The following is a 17699-nucleotide window of genomic DNA, read 5'->3' as shown; positions in this document are numbered from 1 at the left end:
GTTTCCTTGAAGAAGTTATAGTAATATTGAGTAAAAGTATGAGGAGGAGAAAGTCAGCATAGGAAATAGGAGGAATGTCATGTGAAGGCGGGGAGCAGGAAATATTCCAGGCAGTGAGAAGAGCATGTGCAAAGGCCCTTAGGCAGAGAGTACAGGACGTGTAAGGAATTCAGGAACTGAGATCGAAATGTTTGTATTTCTTTGTAGCCATGGAAATGATAGTCAGTGCTAACTTCAAAGTCTGAATTGAAGTTCTGAGATCACATTTCTGGAAGACCTGAGCTCATTTCTTTTGGGACTGTGACTGGTTTAAGTCTGCCCCACAGTTTAAAAGTCATTTTATGGTGTGGAAAATCACTTGCTTCATTTAAACTCCATGTAGTTCATTTATTCAAAAAAAGTTGATTAAATGCCTACTCAGTGATCAGTGTCTCACTGCATAATGAGTTCCTGGCACATTCAGAAGATTTTTTCCTAATAAATGAATGAATTTATTGACATATTACCAATTGAAGACATAGCCCCATACAAAGCAGATTCAGATTCCTAACATAAGAATATTACCAGCTAATGAAAAGATAGACTAAAGTCAAACTGAAGTATGCCAGATGAAATATGTATTAGGAAAAACATCTAGGAAGAGGGATAGGATAGAGAATGGCAAGATGGCAGCAGTGCTGTGTGTGGGTGCACATGTGTGCATGAATGTATGCAGTCCTAACTAGCATTATCAGGCAAAGCTTTCCTGAACATGCCACTGTACAAAAACCTGAAGGAAGTGAGGAAAAAATTGTGAGATTGTCCAGGGCTCAAAAGGGCAGTCAGAAGACTGTGGTTTTTACTGTGCATGAGATGGAAAGTCACTAAAGGGTGTTGAGTTGTCGAGTGACATCACTGAGAAGAGTGACATGATATGACTTGTGTCACTTACGTCTTCATGTCTGGCTGACATGGGGAAAAGAAACTACTAGAAGGCAAGGGTAAAAGCAGAAGGGCAGTTAGAAACTACTGTAATAGTCCAAGAAAAAGATGGCTTTCTAAAACAACTTGTTAATTCTGAGAAAGAATATTATAAACAAAGAAAACAGTTTCCTTTAAAAAAAATCTTACTGTCAACTAATTTGTGTAAAGTGTGCTTATTGAAATATATGTGTTTGTAATCTAAGACAAAAATAATAATAAAGTATTTCATTAAATTAATTTTATGAATCATGATTTTTTTCATTTTAATAGAACACTCATTTGGGAAGATGGAAGCTTAGAAATCAATAACATTACAAGGAATGATGGTGGTATCTATACATGCTTTGCAGAAAATAATAGAGGGAAGGCTAATAGCACTGGAACTCTTGTTATCACAGGTAAGAAAGCATTTGATTAAAATTTTTGTTTGCTTGTTTTTGGCTTTTGCTGTTATTGTTTGTTTTAGTTTAACATTGTTAAATTTCTAGTGTACTGTGCAACATCATTTTGCGCTAAGCTTCTAAGGCAATCTGCATATTGATGTTTCCATTTCAAAAGTCTTCTGGGCAAATCTCTTGCTTGATGAAATTCTTTCTGGAATTTAAATGTGAAACATTTTATTCCTTTGTACAGAAAAATCAAAATATATTGATTTTTATTCTTTTAATGTTCCAGATCATATGGTATCTCATATTTTTGTGCTTTACTTCATTTTAAAATGTGCAGATCCCACACGAATTATATTAGCTCCTATTAATGCTGATATTACTGTCGGAGAAAATGCCACTATGCAGTGTGCTGCTTCCTTTGACCCTGCTTTGGACCTCACATTTATTTGGTCATTCAATGGCTATGTGATCGATTTTAACAAAGAGAACATTCATTACCAGCGGAATTTTATGGTACGTGTTCTAAGTTTCATCTTACTAACATCCTCAGTGACCCCTATGTGTCTGCACTGCAACTTCTGTTACTATAAGCATTTACATGAGACTAAAAACCACAGGGGGAAAAAAGCTTTTCATGGGTCTCCTTATAGTAATTGTAGTACTCCAGAACCTTTCTAAAAAGTAGCCAGCCCTGAGGATTTTGGTAGAGATATTAATCAGTAAATATTCTTTATATTTTAGGTTCATTTTCCCCTTAATTAAAATATAATTTTACATTGATGTACTACCCCTCAGTATATCTATACTCTAGGTTTTAGTGCCTTCGCATTAATTTTAAATGAAGTAAGAGCATAGAACTTATCCTTTGTTCGAATAACCCATTTAAGACATTCTTTGAGGGTAAGAAATAGACAAAATATATTTGTGGGAAGGTTTGGAGAACAAGTCCATGTGATTTGAAAAGGGTTAAATGTTTGTATTTTATTTTAAGAATAGGAACACCCTTAACAAGTCCTGTAATTAAACAGTGATGTCTTTGCATAGAAGTAAAGAAAACACAGGAAAAGACTAGGAAGTGATGTAGGAATAATGACTTACTTAGAAACATTACTGGTGCATTGATTGGGTTGTCTAGTTTACAGTATATTTAAAAAACAAATAGAGCACTGCTCACACCAGTTTGCTCTCTAGAAGGGTGACTGTTTTGGAGTTTAAAGACCTATGTCGAATATATGCTTAGTTAAGAAAACTTTAATTTTAATTTTAAAAGTCAGTTATGAATGTAGCAGTAAAAGTTTGGATTTGAGTTCTGAGTGATGAAATATTTAAGATTCTAAAGTCCTATGAAATCTGAAGATTGACATGTATATACTGTAATAATATACATTCAAATATTCTAGCTGTTTTAAAAAATTATTCTAAAACTTTGTACTTTAAAAGCCAAAACAAGCTTCATGTCAGGTTGAGTAAGACCACTTTTAACTAGATGGAGACATATCTTCCTAAATTTTGATTAGCTAGAGTCAGAGAGTAACTATCGCAGCATCAATATTTGTGCTTTCCATATGTTAAATGTAATTCTATTTCCTTTCTCTTTAATCTAACAGATTTAGCTATAACTGTCAATCTAAAATCAATCCACCAATTGTCTTTTGGTTTCTGAAATAAACTTACATTTAAAAAAATAACAACGGGGATTTGGCAGAGAACTATTTTAACATTATACCACGTGATATGTTTTTCTTATATGTCTGAGACTATATTGATGTGTTTAATCATAACCATGCCCAACACTAGTATAATTGATACTAATATCTTTAATGATTTCTTCAAATTGTGTTTTACTTTTCAAGAAAAGCAAATGGCACTCAGTTTTTACTCATTTTTTGAAAAAACTAAAGTGAGCTAAACAGTGATCTTATTTTAAAAACTAGATGAATTTTCTTAGTTCCTCGGTGTTATAAATTTAATAATTCCCAAAATACAACAATCATAATTTACATAAGTAGTCAGCAGCAGTGAAGTCTATGTAAATAGATTTGGGGTTATAAATATTGTCCTTAATTAAGCTGAAACTTTATGTGAAGAACCTCTTTATGGTCTCTAAAATAATTTGTTGATGCAAATAAACATTTCAAAAAAAAAAGAAATTAAGGAAGAAAGGGAGAGAGGGAGAAAGAGAAATGAGACCCTTGCCTTAACAAGAGAGGAGAATAAAGAAATTGCTAGAATAGTAATTAAGAAATTCATACTAAGTTAGATCATAAGAACATAAAAGACTTTGACCACTACTTACTGTACTTTCTTCTTTTGCACAAGAGAGCCACAGATGTTCATGTATTTGCCCCTCAGCTAATTCAGAGCAGAATCCTAACTGCAGCCCCGCACTCTGGATTTGCCAACTTAGATTTCAGTTCAGTCCACCAAATAATGATCTATGAGTAGCAGAAAACATAATTGCAGGCTAAATATGAAACTTAATTGAGTAAAACTATCAAATGCACATCTTTAGCATCTTATAAATGGACAGATGGATTCAATTCTTTAAATATCAAAAGAGAAAAAGATGAGAATATTTATTTTAAAGTAAATTATTAAACTTAATTCCATCTTTCGAACCTAAGAAACCTAATAAAGCTTTCCTTCATGTCTTCCTTCTCTTTTAAGGCAAACTTCAAAGTTAGACTTCACTGCTAAATGTATGACACAAAATTTGAGTAAAAACACCATATGTGTTTGATCTACCTTTTGGAAGATAATCGTAATGATTCGTAATTGATTCTGGGCTCACTTAATAGAACACTCTCAGGAGTGCCTCTTCCTAACTAAAGCTTAATGTGTGAAAACATATTGGGGATAGCAGGTATTGGCGACAGCAAACACAAAGGAAGGGACATTGCCGATTGCGTTTCTCTGTTATTCCAGTTGCACAGTAAAAATGTCAGTATTTAATTTTTCTTGGTTTCTTAAACAATACTTTGATATTTTATTTACTTCTGGCAATATTTCAATAACTAAATATCATTTGTTCATTTAAAATATTGTACTGAGTATGAACCATGAGTCAGAAAAATCGACAGACACTGGGATGATGGAAACAATGAATAAAACAAACACAGGCCCTGATCCGAAATAAATCAGAGATACTCCGTGAATTTAAAATTCAGAAGTAAATGTTTGGGTAGCTTTCATAGTTATCAAACTGATGTCATTATCATCATTATAATTTAATTATTTTAATTGTTAAAATTAATATCAGAAGCTCTAATTAATGAACAGAGAATATAGAATTCAAAATTTAAACTTTTTATTTAAAAAACTTGCTTTTATTTTCCAATTGAATTTTTAATAAATTTTATTCAATAGTCAAGTGTGTTTTAATTTTAGCTTGCTATTCCTGATTTTGACCACTCTGTGGCAACCTTGCATAAGGTTTCAAATTTCACAGTCTGGAATAATTTATGAAATTGAACAAATATATTTCCTATATACTTATATCTAAGATTTGTGATTATAGATGATTCTAAAATTTCTTTTTTATCCTTTTTCCAATTATATTCATATAACTATCAGGAAAAAGTAACTATACATTTTTGAAGATGTGCATTTCTTTTAAGAATTTATAGTGAGCAGGAAACTAGACTTTCGGTGGTGAACGTGCTATACTGCATAGAGATGTCAAATTATATTATATACCTAAAATTTATGTAATATTGTTAACCAAAGTTACCTCAATAAAAAAATAAATAAATAATAAAAAGAATTTATAGTGAGCACCAAAAAGGTAAAAATAACATTGCCATTATATCTAATGATCCTGCTTTATGTAGAACTCCTATGAATGAATTTTTAAAATGCACCTATTAATTTTTAAAGTGTAAGTAAGCAATACTGATTATAGAAAGACATTAAGAAGTTAAATATCTAATTTACCTATCATGTCATTTATTTCTTCATTTGTTTAATAAATATTCATTGAGTGTTATATTATTATGTAATCAGGGTCAATAAATGTTTTATTGGTTTAACTTAAACTTATGCATAGAAGGATATTTAGAATATATGATCATAAATTTAGTAACTTGGAAGTTTTCTCGCAATGAGCTATTAAAACATTTTATCTGGCATTCTTTTATTCTAAATCATGTGGTAAATACATAAAATATTTAAGTCCAACTATAAAATGGCTTCTATTTTGATTTTTAATTCAATTACTACTTTCTCTTAAATACAAAATGTAGTGTCATTTTATTTGTCAATTTATTTTATAATTCCTCTTGTTCTAGAAAGGACAATCCCTCTTTTTCAGAGGGTATACCACAAACAGACCTGGGCTCAAGGCTCCATTTTTTTCACTGCTATTCTGTGACTCTAAGCCTATGATTAAACAAAACTCTCTAAGCCTCAGATTTCCCCTTCTGAAAAATTTTATTAATAATTCACTTACTTCATTCAGGTTACATCATTAGGTTTGTAAAACCAGTTACTTCATAGTATTTTTGTGAGGATTCGATGAGAGAATGCCTAAAAGTGCTTGGCACAAGATCTGGCAGATTATGATTATTGTTTATACTCTTTACAATAGAGCAATTATTCCCCACAGAAAATTTCAAAAACTTTTGCCAGATAGTTTTTTCAGGGGATGGGGGGTACAGATCTCATTTTTCATAATTTAATTCTCACATTGCTTGCTTTGCTTGATATCTAGTCTAAGACAAAAATTCTCTCTATTTACTTGAAAAGGCATGGAATTAACTGTTTTTTTAATGTATTTCTCAGTTGATTTTCACCGCAATCCTCTATGGAACACACATTATTGCAATTTTTCTCCATTTGTAATGTAAGGAAATTGAGGATTAGAAAGGTTAAATAACTTGCCCAAAGTAATCATCCAACTAGCTAGTAGCAAAAAGAGGATTTGAAACCGTGTGGTCTGACTGCAGGCTCTGTGCTCTTTACCACTTCAGTTTTAAATCCATTGGTTAATATTCATGTCTATATCTGTTTAGATAGCAGCACTTCTGTTATTTAAAACACTGTACTGTTCAACTCATAATTTGTTCTATAATCTTGTTTAATGAGCCTTTTATGCTCACTCAAGGTTATCCAAATTACTCCATTTTCCCTATACTATTAGCTACATTTGCAATACATTGTAAATCAAGCCTATAAAGTTTCAGGTGGTCTAACTATAAAGTTCTGGGCAATTCTTAATGATCACCTTTAGGTAGGTAGGTGTATGTTTGCGTTTGCAGGTATGTGGACATGCATTTGTTCTGACTATATTGATAGCACCATTCACAACAGAAGAAGACAGATTTCTTACCCTTAGGCTATTTTTCCTTTTTAAAGAAAATATTAATTATACTAAACATGTCATAAAAATATGTTAGATATGAGACATATATTTCATACTAGAATCTGTTATAAATTTGGACAGAAATTTTGCTTGTATAAGAAATGCAAAGAGAGAAAAAGAAACAGTAATGATAAAGCAGAAGTCATTTTTTCTTCAAGTTCACTGTTTATCTGCTTATTGTTGGAGATTGTCTGGAGTTATGGGGCAATATATTGGAAGAGAAAAGGTGGGTTGAGCAGTTATCCTTGTAAAGGCAAAGATCAAATTAGAGCTAGGGACAGCAGAGCAGGAGACTGAGCAGGCACAGTGACATGATAGAAGTGCTTAAGCAGTGGTTTTAAAACAGAATCAATTTTTCTCTCCTGGGGGACTTTGGCCATATTTGGAGACATTTTTGTATTTGGAGACATTTTTGATTGTCACAACTGCAGGGTGTTTGGAGGGCTGTGTATTATGGGCATCTATTTAGCAAGACTGCCGTTAAACATCCTGAAATGCCCAGGATATTGCCCCACAACAGAGAATTATCTGGTCCAAATTGTCAAATGTGCCAACATTGAGAAACACTGATCTCAAGGGAGATAAAAAAGAGATTTAGGAATAAAGGGATTGGCCACTGAAGGGTTTTAAGCATGATGTGTTAGAAACAAAGAGAAGTTATATAGTTTTAAGCATATGAGGATGCTACAGACCAAATATATATATATATATATGAGGGTAGATTAAGCATTTTTCAAAATACCACGAGAAGTAGAAGATAGATTTCATGTGTTTTGTGAATTTAAGAATCATACATTTTAGTGAGCAGTGAAAGAGAAAAACATGTAAAATGTATATATTTCCCTATCATAGTTCTGTAAACTACACAAAACTGATAAAGCCATTCTACCTGGGGCCAAATCTTTTGTCTACTTTGTCAGTAATTAATTGGAAAAGAGGTAGAGAATTCTGCCACATCTCTCTTTTTGCACGGCTGTCTGAACGTATAACTTTTCTGATCTCCCTTTCACTACCCTAATCGCCTTTACTTACACCTAACTATTGTCTTTAATGTGCTCTTTTTCATTAGTAAACATGGAGGTAGGTATCTATGTTCACTAGATGTGTCTATACTTTGGTAAGCTTCTTTAGATCATTACACTTCCAGTGCAGAGATGACGTGAGCTAAAGTTACTCTCTAGCATAGCATCCCATAGTCTAGTTCTTAGTAAGCATATGTTGATTATAATGCTAAGTAAATGAAATTTATAAATGGAATCCATATATTAATGGAATTTAAATATATCAAAGCAAACATTTGTTCTTCAGAGATGCATTAGCTTGGGTGAATCTCCAAAAAGCCTTTAAATCAAAAATTAAAGAGCCATTTGTTTTCCATAGAATTCTTCACATACTTAAGCATTGTTGCAGTAATTATTCTGGCTCCTTATTCTTGTATAATACACAGTAAGTATTTAAAATAAAACTAGGGAAAAATAAGTATATAAACTTAGTGTTAGGAATTTTAATATTTTTACAACACAGATTTTGATGTTTTACTTTGGATATCACATTAACCGCTATTTTGCCTTAGCTGTTATATCCCCCACCCCACCTTCACCCCCCCTCCAAAAAAAACTACTTAGTTTTTCCAGTTTGTTTCTAAGAATAGAAAATTATCTAAAAATCTGGATTTTTGTTCCGGTTTTGCCATTGCAAAGTTATATAACCTTGGGCAAAACAGTTACTCTGAGCCTCATGCTTTTCGTGTTATATGAGGAAGTTGAACTACATAAGTTTTGAACAACAACAAAAAGTTTTTAGCAGCAGAGTCTTTCTTGCCAAGAAAATTAAAATCCGAAATTCAACAAATAAAACTGATGAAGGTGAGGTTTCTCTGATTGAAAAAATTTTGTGCATGTATGTGTGCATGAATAAAGGCTACCTAGCCAAAAGCCCTAACCACAGGGCCTCTCATTTCTTCCTCTCAAAAAAAAAAAAAGAAGAAAAGAAAAAAGAAAAAAAATCTTCTCATTCTGATCCCTTCTTCCTACCAAGCCATCCACAAAGGGCTTCAGAACCCTGACACTAACGAGAAATCATTTAAAAACCATAAGAACTAAATGATATCCAAGTTTACTTTCATCTAAAATATAGGTTCTAAATCCAAAACTTTGATATTTTTGTCGAGTATTCAAAATGCTTAACAGAGACCTCAAGAAAATTTCCTTCTTTTTGAATTTTAATTTAAAATGAGACAATCGATCAAAATTGGACTCTTCAACCATCAAAACAGTCACATTTAGGGATGTTCAAGGTTTTCACTGGTTCTATAAATACTGAGTGCCTACTTAGAAATTATCCTTGAACACTTCTCTAATTCACTTGTTTTTATTATATTTGCAATAACATTATTTTTATACATTTTTGAAGTTATATCTTTTTAAATTTTTTACATTCAATATTTATGCTGGTACATTAATTAAAATGACACTAACTTGAATATTACATAATATTAAGAAATTAGTGTTAATTATATGTGAAAATGGCTTTGTGATTATGCAGGAGAATGACCTTATTTTTTTAGAGAGTCAATGTAATGTTCTGAGGAAAACAGAATTACTGACATCAGTAATTTGTTTTTTAAAGGTTTAACAATAGATAGGTAGTAGATAGAGAAAAGGAAAGATAGAACCAGCCAGCTAGGTAATTAGATAAAGCAAATACAGCAGGGATTATAATTATTGAATCCAATTGGCTGGTATATAAATAGACATTATACTATTCTTCTTATTTTCTTATGTTTAAACATTTAAATAGTTTAAACATTTAATAAATAACTAAATAAAATAATACCATATTGTATACTTCCTCCTATGAGAAAATATCCACTTTTACATAACAAACACTATGGACTTAAATCTTACTGTCTGATCTGAAAAGCATTACTTTAGAAATAACTTGACCTAGTGAAACCAGGACTACATATTAGCTATTAAGCCTTTTACCAGTAGCTTAACTCAGAATCTCGAATTCCTTGTCTCTAAAATTAAAATATTAATAGCATCTTCGTATTATAAAAATTAAATGAGAAAATGTATGTAAAGTAGCTAGCACATTCCCAGATATCTAAAAGGCATTTAATAAATTAGATCAGGTATTAGGAGAAGTTCAATAATAGTGACAGCCATGGCAGTAGCAATAGCAGAAGTAGTAGCAGCAGTCTTAATAGTATTTGTAGCAGCTTATAAGCCTGGCATTTCTTGTTCCATTTAAGATAGAAACTTTTTTACCTCACTTTGAACGTCACTTTATCTACATGGAAATTAGAGCAATAATACTCTAGTTGCTGTAATCCTTAGCATCTCTTTTCTTGAAGTTTGGGATGTATATGTAGGCAATCATTTTATTTTTCATATCTGTTGACATCTTGTGTTAGGATTTTAACAGATTCAGTCTCTGTGGCTTGAAATAATTCTTTCAGTATCCCATCTACCCCTGGTAAGTTATCTCTCTATAATTTCAGGCAGGGTTCTTTGGAAAAGATGATAATGCTGGAGAAAAAATAGAAGGCAACAGGAAAAGAGGAAAACCAAATATGGGATGGATTTACTTCATAAAAGAAACCATAAATATGAGTCTATAGGAGCTGACCAGGGCTGTTGAGGACAGGATATTGTGAACACCTCTTATTCATAGGGTTGCCAGGAGTCACAGACAACTTAGTGGCACATAACACACTAATATTAGTAGCAGCAGTTATATCCTATTCACAGCAACAGTACTAACAGTAGTAGTGGTTATAGTTATGGTAGTATTGTTTCCTCATCTCTAAAATATGGTTAAGAATAGTACATATCTCACAGTGCTGTTGTTAAAAGCAAGTGAGTTTGCACACATAAAGTATTCATACGTAAAGTATTTATAATAGTTCCTGGCACCTAGAAACCCTTTACTAAATGTTTGCTGTTAGTTGTCTTGGTGATGGTGATGTTAAAGTTTGTAGTTGCATATGATGAATTTGCTGTAGTTATTCCTTCTTTAACTTAACAAGCTAAAATTAAAAAGAAAAAATTTTATTTTTCGTAGATATAGCATGTGTTATACATATATATAATAATTTTTTGCTTATATTGGGATATTCGCTTTAAAGGATATGCTTTTCCTCCAACCTTCTATATCTGCCCCTTCATTCTGAATTTCAACAGAACAAAAGAGATGTTTCTGTTGATATATAGCCATCATGAGCTCTATGCTTTATCTAGACCTTGTATGTACCATATTGTACTGTATTACTTTATTCATTATGATTATTTCGCTTTGTTAATACAACTTAGTAATTTAGTTTTATTAATACTGCTGGAATCGTTTTTCAGAGTTAGTTCATGATGGAGGGAGAAAGAAGAAATGGGCATTTACATGTGGGAATTCTTTTGATTTAAACTTGGGAAACTTCTAAGTGGTAAACCACACATACACTTTGGAACATCCCTGAGCTCTGCTATCACAATTTCCAGTATGTGATTCAACTCTCCTAATATGAAGGGAAGGATTTTGTGATTCAGCCAAACTGTGGTTTTTAGTGAAAATGTAGAGAGCATTCGTATCTAATTTGTGGCTAGAATGTGCTGAAGTCCATGATCTTTACTTGCTTCGTAAGCGTTCCGTCGGCCACTGAGGACCTCAACTTCTCCTGAGGTATGAAAAGTGCTAGCACCATTTATAAAAACTTCAGGAAAGCTTTTATACATACACAACTATATTGGAAGTGACATAGTATCTTTTTCCTTTGCTTTCCTTTGCCACGCCTTCACCAAATCTAGAGCAAACGAGAATAAATGTTAAAGTCACTTATTATTGCCTTATACAAGTAGGCCTATCATTACCCACCTAAGTCCTAATGTTTAAAAAGGAGCTGACTTTTAACATAAGTTTACCATTAAACTTTTAGAATAGTTTAATTAAAAGATTTTAGGAGTTTATTCTGATGATTTAGTAAGTATAAATTTAATATCATATTTTGACATAAAATAATTTGTCTTTTTTATTACATGTGAAAAGTGTAAAAAGAATGACCCAATTATTGCTCTCAGAATAAAATAAGTAAATAGCAATATGTTTTAAACTTTGAGTAGGTGAGAGAAGGAGCAATTTTATTTAAAGAAAAAGATAGGTATACAGCATACAAATATTTTACAAAGGGCAATTACAATGCCACAACTTGTGTTTATATATTATTTTTCTGCCTTCAATTTTTAAATTTTAATATTGAATAAAAAGTTTTAAATTTTTAAAGTGTATGTTTTTTTTTTAATTCCAATCTGACACATAGCTCATTGAAAGAGTATAAGTTTAACAATAGGATTCTCTTTCATTTAGACACACATGAAGCAACCAAAGTAGTAAGTTCACATAATGAAAGTATGTAATAGAATTAGAGCTTTTTATTTTTGTGCAAACATTTTCCCAAATATAACTATTATATGTCATAATAGTTTTAAAATATCTTATTTAATATCTTTCTACTAATGAATATTTAATGTCAAAGTGCAATGCTATTAAGGATGTCAAAGCACATTAAAGCAATCTGTTTTACAAACATAAGGTGTTTAAATAATTTTGTTTTACCATAATTATTTTAAACTTTTCCACTAGAAAATTACTCAGAAATTTGTGTCAATTAGCCTTTACGATAGCTCAAGAAAAACTCTTATATTATTACCTTCCCCATATACACAATTTTAGACCTTTTCCTTCAATAGTTTTTTAAGCAGAGTAATAAATAGTAAAGTAATATTTCTTTACCTCCTCTCTTAGAAGAATTCTATTTAGTGTACTATGAGGAGTTAGGCCAGGTACAAAGTTGAGCACAGTCCCCAAGATCACCTTTACTTCTGAGATCAACTAAAAGTTCCAGGGGTTGCCAAAACCACCCTCGGTTTTGATTTTCTGGAAGGAACTCACAAAACTCCCTGCAAGCTATTATATACTCAGTTTTTTATAGGAAAAGCATAGAAATTAAAATCAACCTAGGGAAGAAGTACAGAGGGCAGAGTCCAGGAGAAGTACCAAATACAAAGCTTCCATTATTCTTTCTCCATGGAGTCAAGAAGCATTACTCTATCAGCCTTGGTATGTAGCAGTATGCACAAAGAATTGCCAACCAAGGAAGCTTATCTGAGCTTTGGCATCCAGAGATTTTATTGGGGCTTAATCACATATGCATAATTGATTGATTGCCCAAATGGTTAATCTCAGTCTCTAGGTTGACTGATACCACATGACCCCAAGCTCCTACCCTGATTCCCAATGTTGTTTCTGGCAAGGCCAGCACCTACTGTAAAACTATACAGGTGTGACTAACTCCCATCCTAATCACACTATTAGATAGTCTAGTATGGCCCAAGATACCTAGGGAAAGAAAGACACATGAATTAACTTTTAGAAGCTGAGGACAAATAGCAGACCTCTCTTGGGGTAAGGTCAAATTCTTTGCAAAACATATGGATTGGAAAGATGGGTTTCCATTTTCTTATATGTTGCCTGCATTCTTATTTCTATAAACTTGTACATTATTCCTAAAATGTTTATATTTCTTCATGAAATTAGTGTATAAATAATTTGAAGTATATCATTAATGGATAACAATAGTTGTTTGCAGATAACACTAATTGTTCTCAATTTAGCTATTTTAACTTACAAATATTATCTTACCTGAAAAAAACATATGAAATTACTAAATAAATTTAATAAAAATATTTTAGGTAATAGGTATTTATTAATTCATTTAAGTAATATTTGTTGAATTCTTCTTGTATGTCAGATATTACAATAATTTATTTGTATGTAATAATAAATAAAACCTAGTCCTTCTTCAAGGAATTACAGTTTAGTAGAAGAAATGGACAACTAAATAATTATAGTAAAAGAGATAGTTACAATGAAAATGTACAGAGGGCAACCCCTAATCTAGATTTTGGGTTCCAGAGAAAAAAGAGGCATCTAAACTATGACTTGAAGTTGGCCAAGTGACAGAAGTGGGAAATGCAGGAATCCAGACAATGAAAGTAATATGTACAAAGATAGGTAGGAAAGAAAATAAATGGTAAAGTATAAGGTGTTCACAGTGGCTAGGACAAAGGAGGTGGGTAAGGGGGGTGATCAGAGGAGAGAGCAAGAGTGTATACGTCATCCTGACACCACAATAAGTTTCATTATGTGCTTATGAAATGACATGATTGTCATGGGCTATATGAACTTGCTAATCTAATTATACTTTTAGCTGAAAAGAAGTAAACGTGCATTATCTTAAGAGCAGCTGCCAGAATTCTTGATAAGCAAGTTGACACGTTCATTCAAACAATGTATATTTAGTGTTATTATGTTCTTGGCACTGTTCTAGTTCCTAGGGATAGAGAGCATATGGCTATATGCATATGTAACACAGGTATATAATGCTTAACAAAACAAGTATGTTTTCTCCTCCATTAAACTTACAGTCCTCCAGGGAGACAGACTGTAATCATATAATTGTACAAATATTTCATTGCACTTGAGATAATAATCCAGCGTAGGGTAAAAGGTGCTATGACAAAATATAACAACAGAAAATGGAAAGATTTGCTGAGGGAATTACTTGAATTGGTATTGGTGGGGAGAGGGTAGTCTTATTTAGGTGACCATGGTAAAGGAGTAGGGCACGAGGGGATCACATTTCAGGAAAGGAAGTACCATAGAGAATGCGAGATCAGAGAGAACAAGATACATTTAAGGTTCTAAAAAGGAAATGTTCTTCTGGAGAACAGTGTAAGTGAAATGGTGGCACTTAAGTGAGCTGAAGTATCGGACAGAAGCTACAGAATGGAGCCAGGTGGGCCCGTATAGCACTTAATGTCTTTGATTCCAGGGAGGGAAAAGCTTTCAGAGGTTTCAGTTTGTATTTACAGAGAGGGGCAATTTGATCATATTTCCCTTTTTAAAAGGTCACCCTGGGTGCCAGGTGGAGAAAAGAGGAGAGTGGAACAGGGGTGGAGTTCATGACCAAATAGAACATAGCAGTTCAGCGAGAGGTGTTGGTAGCTTCAACAAGGGTAGAGGCGGTAGTGATGGAAAGGAATGGATCAATTCCAGCATTTGTGATGGACTTGTCAGGAACTTAAAGAAGAGAATGGCTTGAGAATGTCCTCAAAATTTCTGGAAAGTGTGTTATCATAGATGATTAGAAAAGTTGAGTGTTTCGGGAAGAAAGATCAAATGTTATTAGAAGTCAAATAAAGTGAGTTGAAAGAATAGAAACCATATTAAATGGATTGAGGAGTAGGAGGTAAAAAGAAAAAAATTCTTTTAAAAAGTAAGGTTTTACAAAATAAACATCATCAGAAATCAAGCAACCATCAACGAATTAAGCAGCTTAACATGAGGAAAGAATAATTCTTTGTTTCTAAGGAATGGAAGAGAAGAACAGAAAGAAGTAAGATATGGGAGTGGAGTGAGCACTGGGAAAGGTGAAGGTCACTGAGAAGTCCCTCTAACAATATCACCAGCAGGGCTTTTAAGAATAGAACTGTGGAATGGACTATAATTCTTAGTGTTGATTTGCTCTATCTTATGGAATACAACCAGTTCCATCACCTTCAATTCTTCAGTAAACCTACTTTAATACTAGGGTATGCTTTGTGTTAGTAGATTTTATGACAAAATAGAGAAAGGGCTGCATTGGATTGGGAAGAAAACTGACCAAGAAAACAGAAGGAAAGAACTCCTTTACTCCAGGAATTTACAGAAAGCTTGGAAACTGAATTTTTAGCAAATCTAGACCTCAAAGAACAAGAAGACCCCAATGGACATCAAATTGCATAACCTCTAGCTATGTTTTTACTAAGGCTGACTAATATTTAGAAACAGGATGTGTGACCATTTACCAGTTCTTTATATGGAGATAGTAGTATTCTACTACAATCAACTAAATCAATCTGCTCAGATTATAAATAGCTGTTATTATTAACTTCTTTAATCAAGCAAGGATTGCAAACCCAAACACTTTCCAGGATCAACAGGGAATTTATGATATAAAGGGCCCACTGGCAGAACCTATGACAAAGCAGAGCATTCATTCCATGTAGTCATTAAAATAACAAAATTTTAAAAATTGCGTGTCTGTCATATCACATAAACAATACCTCATCTCTTATGTAAAATATTAACCTAACCATTAATTATTTATTCTTTAGTATATCTGGATATGTATTATTAGAATAGTAAATCAATATCTTTTGGTCTCAAGAAAACCACATTTCTATTTAAAATTGAGTTTTCTAAGTTTTCTATTAAGAAACTATTTTGGAGTAATAAACTTGGATTGGGCATGCTCTCACTACCAAACAAGCTGTATAACCTTAGTTAAATTACTTGGCTACTCTAAATCTCACTTTTATTTTTAATAAAATGGGCATAATACCACCTATTGTCAGAAGAGACTTTAACGAGATAATATATACATATCTGCACAGCCCAGGACCTGGTATAGACTGGGCATTTAATAAATATTAGTTATTTTTAGAAATTGCAATGAGATGGTATCTTGCTATTTACAAGCAAAATTCCTTCAATCTTCCTTCAAAATATATATATATATATATATAACACTCTTCTGACTGCTGGGAATAGGGCAGTAAATAAAACAAAAATCCTTACCCACATGGAGCTTATATTTTTGGCATCCAGCTGTGGCAAAAAAGAATATGTAAGTAGAATTGTCCTTTTTGACAGTTTCTGCATACTTTCAGTATCTTTGTAAAGTGGACTGTGACATATCTTGAAATTAGTCAATTAGATTGGCTCTGCCAAATGAAATTAATAATTATTCCTAGTCATATAGCATTTATTTATCCTCACTGACATTCAGCCTTGATTTTTAGACCTTAACATTTCTCTTTAAAACATACCAAGGAAATAGTTTCTTCCCTTGGTTTCTCTCAGTATCACCCTCTGATAATAGAAATAATAAAATGTTAAAGACTTTAGGGTTAAAAAGGACCTTAAGTATTTCACTCACTTTATTTTCCACTTGAAATACTGGAGTCCAGAATTTAAGTAACCTGAGTAAAGAAATACGGTTATCATACCAACACAGGATGCCTTTTCAGGGTGTTCATTTTGTTAGTGGAAAAACGTACCTCTTGTATCCTAAATGCCATATAATTGGTGAAAAATGTACTGATTTGAATGACTGTTGGTTTTGCTCACAGCTGGATGCCAATGGGGAGCTGCTCATCCGAAATGCTCAACTGAAACATGCTGGCAGATACACGTGCACTGCTCAGACAATTGTGGACAATTCCTCAGCTTCAGCCGACCTCGTTGTGAGAGGTAAGAGTTTCAGTATTCTAAAATTACAAAGCCAAAAGTATTCGACTTGTATAAATATGTATAATTTTCTGGTAAGTCTGGCGCAAATCCTTATATATTTAGTGTCTTGATTCTTGAAAATAGCTTCTCACCCATGCCTAAGAATGATTTATGCCAGACAAGTAGTAAACAACACTGATTTTGTGTGTTTAACTAACTACATGTCTTCTAGAAACTTACACCACATACCTCCTACTAAATGCTTGTGCTTATAAACTTAGTACTTACCAGAAGTTCTCAGTTCCTGCTAATACTTTTTCTGCGTTGAGTAGTGTTGTTTCATTTTTATTTTTTATGAAAAAAATTTACTAGTGCTCAAGTGTTATATATTTATTATTATCATATTAGAATAAAAAGTTAATTTATATGTATATCATGTTTCTATTTGTTGCTTGTTTTCAGACTAAGGCTTTTTTTTTTTTTAAATATAAATAATTGAGAATGTGCTGGGGTACACACTTACTAAAAATACAACCCTTTTGCTACTGACCTCTGCTTGTATACATGTAATGCCAGCTCAGGACTTGCCACATCTTTTTAAAAATTATTTGTTGGATCTTCACTCACATCTACAGAATGAAGACCATTCCTTCTAGCTAAGC

General features: G+C 32.5%; 1 protein-coding gene across 3 annotated transcripts in view; it reads left to right on the top strand.

The window, feature by feature from the left end:
- CNTN1 (contactin 1) overlaps nucleotides 1-17699 on the top strand; it is a 272015-nt gene that overhangs the window by 172369 nt on the left and 81947 nt on the right. For all 3 annotated transcript variants that reach the window (XM_016151683.2, XM_016151684.2, XM_036236741.1), the window contains 3 exons: nucleotides 1234-1361; nucleotides 1690-1865; nucleotides 16938-17058. In XM_016151683.2, the coding sequence (XP_016007169.1) occupies nucleotides 1234-1361; nucleotides 1690-1865; nucleotides 16938-17058 (425 nt within the window). The remainder of the gene's footprint in view (nucleotides 1-1233; nucleotides 1362-1689; nucleotides 1866-16937; nucleotides 17059-17699) is intronic.

Source organism: Rousettus aegyptiacus, unplaced genomic scaffold, assembly GCF_014176215.1.
Source record: "Rousettus aegyptiacus isolate mRouAeg1 unplaced genomic scaffold, mRouAeg1.p scaffold_m13_p_2, whole genome shotgun sequence".
NCBI classification, from domain to species: Eukaryota; Metazoa; Chordata; class Mammalia; order Chiroptera; family Pteropodidae; genus Rousettus; species Rousettus aegyptiacus.
The sequence above is the reverse complement of the archived record's forward strand: the minus strand, read 5'-3'. Positions and strand labels throughout refer to the sequence as shown.